The sequence below is a fragment of the Columba livia genome, chromosome 13 (genome assembly GCF_036013475.1).
Source record: "Columba livia isolate bColLiv1 breed racing homer chromosome 13, bColLiv1.pat.W.v2, whole genome shotgun sequence".
In the NCBI taxonomy this organism is placed as follows: Eukaryota; Metazoa; Chordata; class Aves; order Columbiformes; family Columbidae; genus Columba; species Columba livia.
Genome location: NC_088614.1, coordinates 12,847,422 through 12,862,292, shown reverse-complemented (window position 1 = coordinate 12,862,292; position 14,871 = coordinate 12,847,422). Strand labels below are relative to the sequence as shown.

The 14,871-nt window shown below is 53.7% G+C and overlaps 1 protein-coding gene across 5 annotated transcripts; it reads left to right on the top strand.

Annotated features, from left to right (window-relative positions):
- The first annotated feature begins 401 nt into the window (after positions 1–401).
- ENKD1 (enkurin domain containing 1) lies at positions 402–13,957 on the top strand. 5 transcript variants are annotated; one of them, XM_065029176.1, is made up of 8 exons: positions 402–545; positions 5,064–5,181; positions 5,478–5,702; positions 6,853–7,025; positions 10,399–10,560; positions 11,473–11,642; positions 12,544–12,680; positions 13,216–13,957. In XM_065029176.1, the coding sequence occupies exons 2-8, from the start codon at positions 5,097–5,099 to the stop codon at positions 13,374–13,376; spliced, it is 1,113 nt and encodes a 370-aa protein (XP_064885248.1). In that variant the 5' UTR covers positions 402–545; positions 5,064–5,096; the 3' UTR covers positions 13,377–13,957. The 5 variants fall into 5 exon arrangements, with proteins under 5 accessions (XP_064885248.1, XP_064885244.1, XP_064885243.1 ...); XM_065029171.1 differs by lacking the exon at positions 11,473–11,642 and adding an exon at positions 4,819–4,962 and having other exon boundaries at positions 413–545; XM_065029174.1 differs by lacking the exon at positions 11,473–11,642 and adding an exon at positions 2,106–2,214 and having other exon boundaries at positions 417–545.
- Positions 13,958–14,871: the final 914 nt, after the last annotated feature.

Below are 14,871 nucleotides of genomic sequence, written 5' to 3'. Positions count from 1 at the left end.
ATAACTTATGCACTGAAGTTTGGATACCAGGGAACCCACTCCCACAACCGCAGGAGGGTTTTGCTCGGTGTGGGGGTTTAACCCGCTGTACCAGCCTTGTTCTGTCGGGTGAGCACATCAATAGCGACAGGTCCCAGAGACAGATCTCCCTCGGCCCCCAGGCCCCGAAGTTTCGTGCGGTTCTGCTGCCGGTGGCCGCAGCCGGACAGGGAGATCGGGCGGATCCTCCGCACAGCCCCGGGGAAGCGGGAGGCTGCGGGTCGGGGATGGAACTTGGCCCCGAGCGAGCTCGACACGGGGCTGCCCTGCCCGGGGCCGGCTCACGGGGCTGCGTGCCCTGCCCCGGAGCTGCCGGTCGCCCCCCGGCCCCGCTCCGGGCAGGGCCCGCCCCGACCCCCCGCCCCTCCCGGCGGAAGCGGCGGTTGCCGGGCAGCGCGGCGGGGCCGAGTCGGGCCTTGGGCTCCCGGCGGGCGGACCCGCTCCTGGCCCAGGGCTCTGCCTCCTGGGCCCGCGCCGCAGCCGGGAGAGCTCCGCGGGCTCCCTCGGTGAGTGCTCGGGGGAGCCGGGCAGATCCCGATCCCTCGCGGGTCGCTGTGACCCGGCCCCGGCGTTGTCCCGGGCGTGGCCGCCGGAGAGCGGGACGGCGGAGGCTGCAGCCTGCGGGGCAGCCGGGCTGGGAGCGCCCGAGCAGGGGGCTGGGGAGGCGCCGGGCCCCGTCCCACGGCCGCAGGGGCGAGGCAAAGCCCCGGCGCCAGCCCCGGAAAGGGGTCGAGGGCTTCGGGCTGTGCGGGCAGCCCCAGGTCTGTGTCCTGCCCTCCCCAGGAACACGGGCAGCGAAAGGAGGCAAGAAGGGTCTTTTTCAGGAGTGTCCGGTGTTGTTTGGTGGGGTCCTGGCTCTCAGCCCGTGCCCCAGAACAGGCTTTGTGTTGATGTCCCCGGACAGCACGGCCAGGGGAGGCTGCGGGTGGCGACACAAGCCCCAGGCTCCATGTCTGGACCCGGCGTTGCACAGCAGCTCCTGTAAACCCAACAGGCGGCTTGTCCCTGCATCCCGGAGGAACCCCGAGTTAAGGTGGGGCCTCTCTCGTGTCCTCCTCCCTCCCTCGCTCTTCTGAGAGAGGTCGTGGCTGCAGCTCTGCAAACCCCCATGGGTGTCTGCCCACCTTGCGGGGCCTTTGGTCACCTCCTGGTCGAGGCTGCTCCTGCAGGATGCGCGTTTGACCCCTTGGGCAGCCTGTACGTGCTGGCTTTGTTCCTAAAGTGCGGTTGGTGGCACATGCCCGGCTCCTACAGAACATGTCCCACATGTAAATGCCACTACCACACGTGGCTATACTTGTCCTTCTTTGTTTTCAGAAAGACAAAATAGAAAATAGGTCTTGGAGGCTGGCTGGTGGGGAAGAGCTGGTGGTGTCTGAGGGGACCTGCGTGTGGAATAGCATTGAAAGGAAAATATTAATCTTTTCTATTAGTCTGCAGAGGGTAGCAAGGGGAAAGCATAGGCACAGACTGACATCACTGGGTAGGCTCACAGCAAATTGACTTCATTCCCTGACCTCTTGTTCTGCAGGAGGTACGGCCCTGGATCCGTGTGCCCCGCTGATTTGGTGCACCCCTCAGGCACAGAGGTAGTCCTCGTGCTACTTTCCATTTCAGCTGCAACTACCAAGGAAGGAAGCAAACAGCCAAGACCAGCTGCATAGAGATTAGCCCTTTGATTTGCTGCAGAGGACCTGCTCTGCTTATCACAGCTGTGGGAAGTTTTTTCCCCCCATTTTTTTTTTTTGCAGAGCTTGGCTCGTAAAGGCATGAAGCTGGTCTTGCTTCAGCTCTGTGAGTGGTGGTGGCACGGTGAAACTGTGATCTGTGAAGAGGGAGTGTGCAGCAGGTTCAGGGCTGTGAAAAACACCTGCTAAAGCCTTGTCCGTTCCTGTGTTTTGTAGTTTCCTTAACTACAATGCTAAGAACAAGCCACAAAAGGAAGCCGTGGTTCTTGTGGGCTCTGAAAGATCTCAGTTTACTGGAGGGCTAAGTAGCATTTTTACCAATTCTTAAGCTGGAGCAAAGGGCACAAAGAGTTGAATTAATGGTTCTTAAAATTGCAGGGATGCTCTTGTGGGAGAGGTAGGGCTGGAACCTGTGTTGCTGGAGTGCCAGGCCAGGATTAAGCTGTGGTCCTGGTGGGGAAGTGGGCAGCCAGCCAGGCTCAGAGGGGTGAGTAAGCAACGCTAAAGTCCTTGCGTTACTCTGGCAACTGCCCTGCTCCACTTTGTAGCTGTGCTGATTGCAGGTCAGCAGGGAACAGGGCTGGTGCAGCCCTGTGGCCAGGAGCAGCCTTGCTGCTTCCCTAGCGAGTTCTGCAGTCTGGCAGGGGGTCAAGAAGAGAGAGGAGTTGCACACATGTATATCTGTGTATCTGGACTTAACTGGCCTGTGTCTGCAGAGTCTACCTGCATCTTGTAGCCTGTGAATGCCCTAAATAGCATTTTTCTCATGGCAAGAGGTCAGATACTGTATCTTGAGATTTCAGTTTCTGACATGGTGATAGAGAAGATGCTTTCCTGGGTGCAAACCAGGCAGAGCGGCTGAGCCAGCTATCAGGTCACTGCTGCAAAGGGCTGGCCCTGTTCCCTGTTCCTCCCTTCTCTGTGTTCACGAGCATGTGCTCCTGCTGTGTTTCCTTTGTGCTTGCTCCAGTGCTTCCCTGATCCCCCCCGGGGAGGTAACAGCCAGGTTACTTTTGGGCAGAAGGGTAAACCAGCAGAAAACTAACCCTGCAAAAGAAGCGACTTGTTTCCTGCAGGGACAGCAAGGTGAAACAGCTCAGCACAGGACCACCTGCACTAGCCAGCTGTCACAAGATATAAAGCAGAAGGATGGGAATGGCAGCAGAGAGGGTCTGCACGTCCCCTTTTGGCAGAAGTGAGCTATAAGGTTCTCTTGCTTCTGTCCCCAGAATATGCTCGTGGTTGGCAGAAGCAGAGCAGCAGCTTGGGAAGTCCGTACTGATCGCTGGTAACTGAGGCTTGGCTGCTGCTTCTCAGGGCTGGGAAGCTGATGCTGGGGGCTTGTGTCCTGCGTCAGTGAGTTTGCTGGTGGTACCTAGGTAGGCAAGATGCTTACTGTTGAAATAAGGTTGTCTGATCTTGCAAGATCCCAATCCAGAGGCGATGTGACTTGCAAATCAGGGAGTGGGTGTCATTTGCAAATTCCCTGCAGCAGGGCAGGGTGCTGTTTGGACGTGAAATGTGACTTGTGTGAAGGTATAGAATAAGTCTTACATCCCCCGCCTCCCATCAACTTGCCTTTCCTCCCTCAATCCCCCACACGAATTGTCTGCTCTGTTACAGGTCTTGATTTCAGCCTGTCATTTTGCGTGTAGATTGCTGGGTTTGAAGGCGAGTTCAGACCAAGATCAGATGTGAATTTCAAGGCCAAGTTCTGGAGTGATCTCATGGTGAACGCTTTTTTTTTTTTTTTTTTTCTAGACTAAAAGAGCCTGTTCTGGCTTAGTTGGATCCATTATCAAGGAGACAAAATAATGCAAAGACAGTGTCCTTTTATCTCAGGCTGACAGTCTGTGTCTGCTCTTCAGAAATAGCTTTTCCAAAGCAGCTGGGTACAGACTGTACATGCGTGCTGATGTGCAAGAGCCAGCATTGTTTACATTGCCTCTGCAGTTGTGTCTGGCAGATGAAGAACAGCTTTTCGCTAATGGGTCTCATGTCAACAGGGGCGATTTAGCAAGGAAGACTGCAGTGCATTAGTTGCTATGACTCAGGCTCACTCAGCCTTGTACTGATCGTTTGTTGGTTTGTAAATTAAACTGCAGATGCTGCATCCCATCAGTGCTGGCATGCCGAGGATCCTGAAAGGGGTATTCCTGTCGAGATGTCTCAGAAATCTTGAAATTACTGTCTTGCGAGTCAGGGCATGCAGGTGTAGCCGCAGCTCTTACGGTGATGACTCCAGCCGAGCTGCCTGGGCACCTGGTAAAATCACAGTGTGACTGAGGTATCGAGGCTCTTGTGGCATCTGCCAAAGCTCACCAGCAGTCTGTGCCTGTTGGTGCAGCATCCTGCATCCTCATTTTCTGAGTAGGGAGCACGTCCCTCGAGTTTCTTGTAGGCAATAAAATGCTGTCCGCAAGATCTTGGTGAGCATTGTGGGGCAATAGATGCAGGAAGGATCTGTGCTTCTCTTGTGAGGAGGAGAGAGGCAGTAGGGACTGGTGCAGGCGAGGGCAGGGGTTTGCTGATCTGTGCTGGTCCCTGCTGATCTGCATTGAAAAGTTATTTAGAAATGAAAAAGATGTTTTTGTAAACAGTTAACTCCCCATTCTCCCAGAGAGCTGAGAGACAGCTGGGCTCTTTTCATCTCAGGGCTCTTGCCCAGAAATTCAGTGTCTGCTCCTATGTGGTCCTGGAGTGAAGCGTTTTGTCTTGTGTCCTTTCAAGGTTCCGCCCCAGCCTGCTCAAGAGCGGTAGTGGCTCTGGTGTGTCTCTCGCGGAGGATACAGCAGAGAGGTTTATCTCTGTGGGGCAGGGGCTTCAGCTTGCCTTGGGTAAGTTGTGTTTGAACCACAGGAGCTAATTAGAAAGAGCCCAAGGTGCAAGATAATTCAAATGTAAGGCTAAAATGTGTTGGGTGATGTCCAGCTGCCTTGTGTGTCCTGTTCACTAAAGGCACACGGGGCTGTTATAGCAGCTCACCTCCTGCTTGCATGTCTGTGTTAAATGTTCCTGTATGGGAAAGCAAAGCCAGGAGGGATTTTCTGTGCTGAAGATATCAGTATTACAGCAACTGAGGACATTTCAGGTTCAACACTGGTAAAAATGCTGATTAGCACCACAAAAGGAACAGTGCTGCTGGATCCCTTGCCTCACCTGCATGGAGTCCAATTTGTAGTGGTTTCCTGCCTGCAGGTCATCTTTGTACCTGGGTGTGCACTCTCTAATGAAGGTCAGAAGTTCACCTATATATATATCTATATCTATATATATCTATATATATATAATGTAGCTTTTTGGTGCTCAGTGAGCTCTGTTCCTTTCTGTTCTCAGTGGCGTTGGTTTTTGTGGCAGAGGGGCAGCAGGATGTGTGAAGGGCCATCCAGGATTTCTGGCCCCATTCCTCCAGACCCTACGCTCTTCCCAGACTATTACAAACGCCCCTTCTCAGGTGAGTCCCTGATGCTTGTTACAGATGTGTGGTTTTGTACTTTGGCATGACACAGCTTGCCTGTTTGATGTCCTTATTCTTTGGCATCCTCAACCATCTCCACCCACACTGGTGCAGGTGTTTCTGCTTCCTCACCGATGGTGATCCGAAAGGTGGTCTGTGTGGCTGGTTGAAAGATGGAAAAGCATACGGTAGAGGTGGAGAGGGAGTCTTCAGTTTTGTCTGTAGGCTGTGGGTGAAGAAAACAAAGAGGTAAGATTGTTTCCTGATAATCTCCTTCTCTTCTTTCTCTGTAGCTCGAGGGAGGCTGGAAGGGAATGCTCAGAAGCTGGATTTTACCTCTGGCTCTCTGGACCCACTTCCCAACCCATACCCTGCTTTGGGCAGTGCCCGTCAGGTCCAGCCAGCCCCTCGCATTCGCCCCAGTGGAAAGGATTTCCTGGAGAAGGGACAGAAGGGGACACTCGGTCTTTTACTGCAGCTTGAAGGGATCTCCCTTGGCGGGGGGATGCCCATCAAGAGTAAGTACAGCTGGGATGCTGCTGCCCTGAGTTGCATTTGGGATCGGGGGTTTGGGTGGTTTCCTTGGCTCTGCTGCCTGAGGACACCTTGAGTTTCACACGGCCAGTCACCCCATCTCCTGTGTTTGGCCTGGCAGTGGTGTCCCCATGTGGGAGCCGGTGCTGCTGGAATGGGGAGAGAGACTGCAAAAACGTCTTTATTTAATTTGGACTTGAGGAACTAGTCATGGATGACGTACTGTTGAGAGATGCTGGAAATAAATCAAGTCCTTCTACTTTGCTGCCTCTGAATATAACTAGTATCTTTATAGTCAAACTTAAATAAGGATCAAGTGAAATCTTAATATATAGAGGATGTTTAGCCTGGGGAATTCCTTTTTAATAAAGCCAGGCAGGATTTGGGAAGACTGTGGATATTGAGAACATCTTTCTGAAAGGTGTTCCCTTCTCCAGGGAGGTCAGCTGGAGTACAGAGGTCCAGGAAGGAGAGTCACCTGGGTGTCATTCGATTTATTCCATGTGCTGGTATTGCCCCTTGCCCTGCTTGGTGCCAGCATGGTGGATAGCAGGCAGTGGCTGCCACAGCTGCTGTGCCAAAGCAGGAGGGGAATGGAGGAGAGTCTGGTTGTGTCAGCTGAGATCTTCCCTGCTTTGGGTAGCCTAAGGAAGGATCACTTTTGCCTCGAAAACAAAAAATACAGTCCATAGTCTTGAATGTGGCACAATGGCTGACCCGAAGCCAGGAACAGCGCAGGTTTAAGGCTCTGCAGCTGCTGTTAACCAGCCCTCTCTGTGCTTCAGAAACACGCCGGGATGCTGAACTGGGAACTGGCTTTCCTCTGGAGAGAATGCTGGTGTGGCTTGTCTGACATAGTCCCAAATGGGACAAGTGAGCCCCAGTCTCTCAGAACGAGGGAGTCTGTGGACACCAGTGATTGCACAGCCTTGTGCTCGTGCTTATGTGGGCACTGTAAGATCCTCTGGCAGAAAAGGGTTAGTCTGGGAGTGTGCATCCCACATGGGAAAAACGCACAGATTATCCAGTGTGCAGGAAAGAGGAGAGCTTTGGAGAGAGAGCTGTGGGCTCCAAGAGCCTGCATCCCTTGGCAGTGTCTGTGGGGTGGAAGCTGCATCTCCCCTTGCTGTGCAGGAAAAGAGTCCAAGGACCACGAGAAGGAAAATGTGAGGCGAATAAAGGAGATTCAGAAGAAGTGCAAAGAGAGGGAGCGAGCCCAAGAGCACAGCCAGCCCAAGCCTGTGAAAGCTCTGTGGAAATCCCAGAAGTATGAAAACGTGGAGTCAAAGGTGAAGGCCAAACTGCAGGTCGGTACCCACTGGGCTCTTGAACTCTCCTGGCCTGGGATGTGGGTCAGCCACGAGGTTCTGTGGGATGGTGGAGATGGAGGAGTCATGGAACCTACAGGTCTGGGGACAACTTGGTGCTGAGGCGTGGTGGGCAGATATGGTGGTGGGGCTGTGTGTTGAGCAAGAATGTTTGGCCTGGGTCTGCAGAGTGATTGCTGTAATAATCCCCATCCTGTCTGACCAAGTAGTGTCCTCATGCAGGGAAAACTGAGAAGAGAAAAATCTCATCACACTATCCATGTGGAGGCTCCTACTTGCCCCTTTGATTGTGTGGGATCTAAAGGTGGTTCCTGGGGTGCAGGAGCCCTCACAGCCCTGTTCCCTGTCTAGAGGTGCATCCAACTGGCTTTGCAGCTTCCCAGTGTTTGGGGCAACGTGTGTCTGGATTTTGTGCCAAAAGGCTGTGTTATTCTGCCCCATGCATTGCGGTCCTCAGGGGCAGGTCTTCAGGCTGTGTCAAACCTCAGTCCAAGTCCTCTTACCACCCTGTGCACCCAGAGTGAGCTGTGTATCTCCAAAGTCTTCTCTGAGCAATGGTGAATAACCACTGCGCAGTGGGGGCACACAGACATCTCCAGGCAGTCAGGGTGGAGTCCTCGGAGCTCCAGCACAGCCTGCAAGGGTGTATGTACCTCCTGTCCCCTGCACGCCTGCTTGTGGGATTAGGGATGCAGGGTTATGCCTTCTATCCTCAGGCTTTTTCAGCAGCTGAAATGTTCATGCCTTCTGTTCTGAACAGGTGTCAGGCTTTGTGAAGGTTTTGGATTGCTTTTGGCTTCTTTCTCTGGATAATCTTTTCTCCCCCAGTGGGTTCCTTGTGTTCAAATAATGTCTCTGTTGAAGAGCTTTTTAAAATCTACCGAAGTGGCTGCCTTGGTAGGGGTGTACCTGCTTGTATAGAAAGTAAAGGCTCCCTAGGAGAGAAGTCCATCGCTATCTTTGGGTGGATCTGTTGTCATCAGTCTGGATCTGGGATCTGTCACTGTCATCCAGCTGACCTCTGTGTTCGGTTTGCCCCGTCCTTCCTCCAGAAGTAGCACTGGTGGCTCGTATGGCTGGGATGGGTTCCTGCTCTATGGCAGCAAGCAGAGGCGTGTTGAGCCCACCCTTATCACAGTGTCCTCCTGGAGGGGAGGCCATGGGAGTCCCTGCCAGCCCAGCTGCGAGAGAGAAGCTCTGTGGAGAAGGGGTGGCGCAGGGCTGCTGCCTTGGCCAGTGAACTGCTGGATCCTGCATTCCCATCAGCCTCAGGATTGTCAGCTGCCAGGAGAGGGTTTTGTCCTTCTGCCAGACCCTGGTAGCCTTCACAGGCTCCATCTCTGTTCTGGCTTTGCAGCCACCCAGGCTGTGTGGACAGGAGTGACCCAGCGAGCTGCTGCTTGCGCAGACGGTGGGTGCAAGCTGGGTGACACCTTGAGCACTGTCACTGACACCAGCCTCCTCTTGGTGCTGCTGTGCTGAGTTGGAGCCTTCAGGTTCCTCCTCATCTGCGTTGCTTCTCTCTGGTCTGTGGCCCTCAGGCCAACTTTTAACCCTAAAGTTATGTGTATTGATAGCAACTGCAAGAATTGACAAGATGATTCCCAAGCCAGTGGTTCCAAATGCTGTGTCTGTTCTTCCCGGTGTGCCACTGACCTCTCTGATGTCCCTGACCCTTCCTGGCATGGGGGCAAATCCACGTGTGCTTTAAGAACGCAAGCCTACACTCTTGTTTGGCAAATCCTCTGGCTTAGAGGAAGATGAGATCTTCTGTTTTGGGGAATGGGGATGGTCTCTGTGCAGGCAGTTTCTGTGTGGTGTGTTACTTGTGCTCTGCAGATTCCTCCAGAGAGAGGTGGCAGGAGGCCCTGGTGCTGACTCACGTTGTTTAACTGGAGCTGCGTTGTTCCCTTTGGAGGATCTCCATCTTCCATAGACCTGCTGCTCAGACATTAAGTTGATTCTGTCCTTGAGGCTGTTCATTGTAGCAGCTGCCTTGAAAAAAGGGCTCTGGCAGTGTTGGTGCTCCCGTGGAGGCAGACGGGACACGCTGCGCTCTGCTAGCATGCTCCTAAGGTCACAGGCTTATTTTACTTTGAACCAACCACTCTAGGTAAAGGTGCTTCTCATTAATCTACCAGAGAGATCTGCATCTTGTGGCTGCTGTTGAAGCTCTTTGGAGCACGATCAGCCTGGGCAGTGCTGAGGGCATCATGGACGTGGGGCCTCACACCAAAATTACTGGTGTTACTGTCCTGTCCCACTGTCGGTCTTCAGGTCTGCCAAGATACGATGAATCTGCCTCGAGGGGCCAACAGTTCAGCTGGGACGGCAGCTGAGACCGTGGGTACCTGTAAGGATCTGGTGGCTGCCCCATGTGGTTCCTGTCACTTCCAAGAGCAAAGATGTGCCCTGGGTGTATTTATTGCAAGGTCACCTGCCTGCCAGAGTGTCACCTTGCAATTTTCAGGGGTTTTTGGGGGATTGCCTCAGTCAGTCTTGTCGCAACCTGCCTGTTAGACAGCAAGCAATGTCACCTTGTGCCAATGCTGACCATGGCCTCTGAAAACGCCTCCCAAATGAGACTCCAGACTCCCTCACTCTCTGCTCCTCTTTCTTCCTAGGGTAGGATAACCACAGATGTGGGGTCCTGAACAGAGCAGCACTTGAGAACAGCATCTAATTTGTGTCAGTTTCCTACCTGTGCCATTTCATGACAGCTTGCTGCAGCAGGGCTCTGCCGCACGCTCTGCATTTGTGGAGGTGGGGTGGCTTCTTCTGGGAATTCAGGTTCTCTAATGTTGCCAACAAGGGAGACTGGCACGTGTCTCTGCACTTTCAGCACGCTTAGTCCATGCTGCCATTTGCCCTTTCCACAGGAAGATTTCTGCTTTTTAAGGAGTCATTGTCATGGTCACTTTGGACTGTCCACCCATTTAGATTGTCCCTAAGCCTGGTAGGTATCTCCGTGCAGTTATCTCTTTTTGCTCTCCTTTCATGCCTACCAGATTAACCAGTAAAGACTAAAAATCAGTAAACTGACTCTTCCGTCAATGCATTTAATCTAAATGCAAGTTTCTGCAGATTTTTTCTCCCATTTTTAGTGTTTCTTTACAAAGTTCGGTTGCCAGGTCTGGATTTGTTGCTGTAGGCAGTCTGTTTGCCTTTGCTGGCTGGGTACAGATTGCCTTCCCCCGAGAACTTCCGCCAAGTCATGGTAGAAAGATTGTACTGTCGTCTGCTGGCTGGAAATGTGTGCTTGAGCTTGTGGTTGACCTCCCAAGCCTTGTTGAGTGGGTTTCCCTTCGCTCCAGCCTCCCTCCGCTAGTGGATCTTTTCTTGCCTTTCCCAGGAGAGCTCCCCACCTCCAAATCCAGAGGCTCTGAAGTTCCTGAGGGCATATTCTCGCTGCGGCTCTGGCATCAAGCCATGCAGACCGCTCTCCCCGAGACCTGCCAGAACGAGAGCTGCGGCAGACGCAGCGGCTCCAGATGTGCTCGGTGCTGAAACCAAGGTGGGTTGCATGCTGACTGCAGGTTCCCAGGGGTTTCTGGCACTTATCCTTTGCTCCTGCTTTGAACTCTTCTAAAGCGTTGGGTCGGATATGCCATGTAAACAGGGAGATCTGTAAGTACTGTTCCTGCATGAAGGGAAGGAACAGGGCCTTAGTCCCTTTCGTGGTGAGATGGCCATGCAAGGATTGCTAGTACTACCCTCTGGCTTCATCCTTGCTCATAGTTAAAGAGATTGTGAAGTTCTCTTTGAAAATGCAACCACCTTGCTGCAGAAGTGCCAGTGAACTCAAATCTGCTCTTCCTAGGGCTTTGCAGGAGGTTTTGGGGGTTTGGAGACTGCTCCCAACTTAATCAAAGGAACTGTGGCTTTTGGATGTTACATAAAAAATTGGGAAAAGGGTGTGATTTTTAGTAAGGAGATTTAAATCAGTATTAAGAATTAAACCTTTCAGGGAGCCTTGTCTGGGAGGGCCTAAACTGCCCCGTGACTCGTGTCTTCTTTCCTTGGCTCATGTGGCTCGTTGATTCCCAGATGCCTTGGAGTGACTTAGTTTAAACAGGGCATAAATTCACAGGGAGGAAAACCTGAAATTCAAATCCAGCAACCTTCTCCCCTGCCCTGACCATCGGAGGAGCTGTGATGGAGGGCGCTGGCTCTGGGGCAGGACCAGCCGAGTTCCTGCTCTGCCAGGGCTTCTGTTGCATTGACTGGCCTGGTGAGGGCCTGACCAGTTTTTCCTCTGACCTTCTGCCTGCTCTGGTAGGCTCAAAATCCACCAGTAGGAGCCACGTGGAATACATCAAGCCTGGTTCTTCCTGTCCTTTTGACTTTGAGGGCATGGGATCAGCTTGGGGTCCCTAAAAAGGCCTTTCAGGCTTTGTGTTTGCTGCCTCCCTCTCTCTTCTTCCAGATGCAGGTGGAGGGCACGAGCATTGACTTCATTAAGCACAACGCCCGCAACGCTAAGCGGGCCCCGCTGCGGCGTTCCCAGTCCCTGCAGGCACTGGCCGAGCTGCTGGAGCAGAAGCACCGGGAGCAGGAGGAGTACAACGCCAGGCAAAAGGGCCACGTCCCCCAGTAGTACGTGTGTCCCTCTCTGGTCCATGGGACTTTCTATAACAAGCAACCTCCTCTCACCACATCCCCCAGCTTCTGCGTAGATCGATGAGGGGCCAGGGACAGAGATGCTCTTGCCATATGCAAGCAGTGTGATTTATTGGGGCTGGGGGAATAAATGCCATCCCTCCTGCTGTCTTGACTTAGCAAACATCCTGTGGCCAGTTTGGTGGGGCTCAGAAATAATTTTGTCTCCTCCTCCCTTGCTGCCGTGCAGTGATGCTAACATGGGGATGCTCTGTGTATTCTGAGAAATGTGCTTCTGCCCCTCCGCAAGCCTTGCTCTGTGTGACATAGCTGCAGTACTGACAGGTCTGGGTTTGAAGAGGCAGATACCTTGCCCTGCATCACAAGCATTCATCCTGCCTTGAGCCCGAAGGCTGAGGGACATCCAGCTAGTGACTTGCATTTTGGGGTTCCAAGTGGGTTCTGTGGTCACCTGGGTGACCCTGTCCTGGGACTGACCGCAGTGTCAGTCCTTTGGCTCTCTGCTGCACCTGCTGTCCCCACCAGCATCCCTGCCTGGGAGCTGTTTTGTCCAGCTTCATTCCATCACTGGCCCACAGATGGTTTTGAGAGGCCTCAGTGGCCTGGGCCAGAAGCAAGGAGCAGAAGCCCTTGTTTCCAAGCAGTTCATGTTGGCCTCAGTGTGTCTTCTAGCTGCCCTTCAGTGCAGGTGGAGTGTATTTGCTAGTCCACGCATGTGGGCTGAACCCAGGTGTATCCCTCCACAGTGAGGGTGGGCAGGGTGGGTCACTGCGGTCCTCAGGTAGTGACGTGGAGCCCAGTGGGGTTTGAAGGGCTCAGTTCCTGGGCAAATCCTCCTGTCCAGTGTGCTGACACCTGCCTTCCCCTGCCTTGCCAGCCTGCTGGAGAGGAAGGAGCTGTGGCGCAGACAGACGGAGGAGCGGCTGCGAAACCTGCCAGATCCCGACATGCCGCCTGGTCATACCATGATGCCGGAGAGCCAGCGGCTGGAGACCCTCAGCAATCTGAAGCAGAGTAAGAGGAAAAGAAACGGGGGTTCCAGCTCAGATAAACAGGTGATCCTAGTCAGGATTAGGGAGAGGAGAGTCCTGGGGCACAGGTTCCTGCCAGGTGGAGAGTTGCCTGGGACAGAGCACGTAGCTGGGATGGTGCAGGAATAGCTGCATTGGAGGTCCGTGTGTGGAATGAGCAGTTTACTTCAGGTTGGTGGGATCTGCAGGTGACAAGACTGGCGCTTTGCAGCAGGCTGATCTGGTGGACCTGATGTAGGAGTTACTATTGCTCTTAAAATGATAGGAAGGTTTTGGTTGGAAGGGACATTCAGAGGTTTCTAGTCCAACCCTTGGTTCTTCAAAACTGGAGCAGGTCACTCAGGTCCTCATCCAGCTGAATTTTGAATTTTAAGGATGGCTGCTCTCTCAAAGTCCTTGTTACAGCACTGCCACCATTTTCATGACTGAGGATGAGGTTACAGCATTAGGAAAAGGATGGATCTCTTTGCTCTTCCACTTACACAGCTGCTTTTTTTTGTTTGTTTTTAATTTTACAGGCGAGGAGCAGCTGATAAAGGAGCTGGTGATGCTGCCAGTGCGCACAGACACGCTCAGCATGCAGAAGAAGCGGGTAGATCTGGAGAGGAAGCTCTCCCAGATAGAAGAGGCCATCAAAATTTTCTCAAGGCCCAAGGTCTTCATCAAGCTGGACTCCTGAGCCGGTGGGGCTGGGTGTGTTGTGGTGCTCTGCGTGAACATCCTTCGTCACTGGGAAGGAACGATCATCATTTGGGGAGGGAAGGAGAGGAAGGCAAGTTCAGGACCCTGGGCCCACGGAGGTGCTGGTACAGTGTCCAACGTGCAGCCATTGTCTCTTGCTCACCCTCCAGCGCTGTCTGTCCTCCAGGGAAAAGGGTGGGAGATGCCCTAATATACTCTGTAGTCTGGAGAACAGTTGTCTCTGTGCTGCTTGACCTCTCAGACATCAGTTCTCTGCTCTGGATCCATGGCGTCACCTCTTATTTTTCCATTTTTTCCCCACTTCTAGAAGGTGGTAGGACGTCTCTTGTGCTGCTGCCTGTGGTGTTCCTTGTCCTCTTTCTCCTGAGCTGGGCCATGCTCATCGCTCATTCTGGGCAGCTGCAGGCTGGTCTGCACACAAACCTCGTGCTGTACCCCTGCTGTGTGTGCCCTGGTCCTTGCTGTTTGGGCTGGCTGTAGGGGGATCTGGCAGCATGTCTGGAGAAGCCTTCATTGTCTGTGGGGCAGGACATACTCCAATAAAGCATTGTTTCCCTCCTTCGGTGTCTGTGCAGGTCCCGGTGGGCTCAGCAGGGCCTGAGGAATGACAGTGGGCAGCAGGAACCAGCAGCAGTGGCACAGGGATCACTGGAGAGCTCTGGTCCATCTACTGCTCAGGGCAGAGCCAACTCCACAGCTTGGGGCCTCATCCAGCTGAATTGGGGAAGTCTCCAAGGATGGGGTTGCTGCCAGCACCTCGTGGGGCTCTGTCCCCAGGCCGTGCCACCCTCAGGGGAACACTTTTTTCCCCTGAAGTTGCATCAGAACTTCCCTTGTTGCAGCTTGTGCCTGTTGCCCCATCTCCTTTTGCTGTGCAGGGTGGGGATGCTGTGCATGGTTGCCCCAAACAGGTGCCTTGTTGCACAGGGTTACTCCATCCCTGGGTGGGATTTTGCAGGGTGGAGATGTTGCAGAGTGGTCCAGCCCTGCACGAGGTACCTTGCAGCACCCAGAGCTCCTGCCGAGGGACAGGGAAGCTTTCAGCACCCAACTGGAAAATCACCCCACGCTCCCCTGGGGCCGCCCTTGGGGCAAACCCCACAGCCATGCTGACCAGGCTGGGTGAGAGTGGTGCTGTGAGAGCAGCTGAGGACCGTGGGCACCAGCCCCAGTGCACCTCCCTGCCCTAAACAAGTCTGGACTAACCAGCCCTGCTGTCTGCTTTGCTCTTACCCATCTCGGCGCCGCGGCTGTCGCCCCACTCCAGAGCTGTGCCAGTGCCCTTCCTCCTTGAGCACTCGTGTCCAGCTCCAGTGAACGGGCTGGAAAAGCGCTGCCCTCAGGTGCCCCCTCCCTGCTGGACCTTGTGCGTGGGCCACTTTGCCAGCAAATCATGCTGGTGGGTTGGGGCAGAAGTCTTGGTGCTGGTGCCAAAGGTTGATGCCACAGGAGATAGGGTGAGAGGAGGTGAA

Coding starts and splice junctions, on each gene's coding strand:
- ENKD1 (XM_065029171.1), top strand. Junction 5,182..5,477: donor TTACAAACGCCCCTTCTCAG/GTGAGTCCCTGA, acceptor CTTTCTCTGTAG/CTCGAGGGAGGCTGGAAGGG. Junction 5,703..6,852: donor CGGGGGGATGCCCATCAAGA/GTAAGTACAGCT, acceptor CTTGCTGTGCAG/GAAAAGAGTCCAAGGACCAC.